General features: G+C 37.6%; 1 protein-coding gene across 1 annotated transcript; it reads left to right on the top strand.

The window, feature by feature from the left end:
• Positions 1-728: 728 nt before the first annotated feature.
• On the top strand, positions 729-1,058 carry LOC109461078 (small ribosomal subunit protein eS17). Its single transcript, XM_019757036.2, is given in 3 exon segments — positions 729-899; positions 901-1,003; positions 1,006-1,058. Coding segments are annotated over 3 exon segments (327 nt in total).
• The last annotated feature ends 658 nt before the right edge of the window (positions 1,059-1,716 follow it).

The raw sequence follows: 1,716 nt of genomic DNA, 5'->3' as shown, positions 1-1,716 counted from the left end.
ATGATAATGGAGCTGAAAATTTCCTATCACCTAGTGACATCGTAGCCACCATAATGTTGTAGTGGCATGAATTTCTCATGTGTTTGTGGTGGTGATGGTCTAAACAAACCTACTGTGCTGCCAGTTGTAATAAGGTATAGTACATACATAAATTAGTGCAGTCACTATGGAAAACAGTATAGAGATTCCTCAAAAAATTTAAAAATGGAACTGTCTAATGACCCAACAATACCACTTCTGGGTATTTATTCAAAGAAAACAAAAACAATGATTCAAAAAGATGTATGCACCCCTATATTCACTGCAGCAGTATTTACAATAGCCAAGAGAGGGAAGCAACCTAAGCAACCACTGATAGAGGAATGGATAAAGAAGATGTGGTACATGTATACAGTGGATGTTACTCAACCATAAAAAAAAAATGAAATCTTGTCATTTGCGACAACATGGACCTAGAGGGTATTGTGCTAAGTGAAATAAGTCAGACAGAGAAAAACAAATAGCATATGATCTCACTTATATGTGGACTTTAAGAAAACAAAACCAATGAACGAACAAAACAAAATAGAAACATACGATAGCTCAAGAGAAGAAGCTGATGGTTGCCAAAGGAGAGAGGGGTGGGGGGTGGGTAAAAAGGAAAAAAAATTAATTAAATTTAAAATTAATTAGTTAATTAATTTGTAAATGCCTAGTTAGCTTTCCTCTTTCACCAGGGACCCACCAAGATGGGCCACATTCACACCAAGACCATGAAGAAGGCATCCCAGGTATTCATAGAGACACATTGCAACAAGACAGCGGGCTATGTCACACATCTGATGACGCGGATTCAGAGCGGCCCTGTGAGAGATGCCTCTATCAAGCTGCAGGAAGAAGAGAGAGAAAGGAGAGGTAATTAATTATGTTCCTGAGGTCTCAGACCTGGATCAGAAGATCACTGTTGGTCCCGACACTGAGGAAATGCTGAAACTCTTGGACTTCGGTGGTCTGTCCACCTTGCAGTCATTCAGCCTACAGTTGGGATGAATTTCCAAACACCATGTGGAGCCATTTGAATCTTTCCACTGTGCTGTAATAATTTCAATAAACCATCACCATACATAGGAAAAAAATTGCTCCTTCATATTTTTGCTAAAACTATTTTTTTAAGTATAACATATACACTTATGTACAGTACAGAATACTTGACAATGATAAATGACTGTTACTAGTTTATGTTTTTTCTATTCAATATTAACTCTTTATCATTATTTTAGAGTGTACTCTTTCTACTTATAAAAAAGCAAAGTTTGCTGTAAAACAATAGGCCACGTTACACTGACAGCACCTCATACACCTCATGTTTACTGAGTCTCCTGATGGCATCATTTTCTCTTGTGCTCGATTTAATCTCTGGTTGTTTTGTACAGTAACATGCTGCACATGCTTGTAGCCTAGGAACAGTAGGCTGTACCATACAGCCTAGGTGTGTAGTAGGTTTGTGTCAGTGCACTCTGTGATGTTTGCATAACAATGTAATCACCTAATGGCACATTTCTCAGAACGTTAAGTGGCATGTGATTATATGGGTCAGGCTCTGTACCCAAGCAATGGAAAGAATCAAACAAACAACAACAACAAAAGAAAAGACATGAGCTTGTCCTCATGAAGCTTAAAAAATCAAAGGGAAAAGGATCAAATATCTCTCTATTTTCTATCTGAAGTAACACATTA

This window comes from Rhinolophus sinicus, linkage group LG05 (genome assembly GCF_036562045.2).
Source record: "Rhinolophus sinicus isolate RSC01 linkage group LG05, ASM3656204v1, whole genome shotgun sequence".
Lineage (NCBI taxonomy): Eukaryota > Metazoa > Chordata > Mammalia > Chiroptera > Rhinolophidae > Rhinolophus > Rhinolophus sinicus.
The sequence above is the reverse complement of the archived record's forward strand: the minus strand, read 5'-3'. Positions and strand labels throughout refer to the sequence as shown.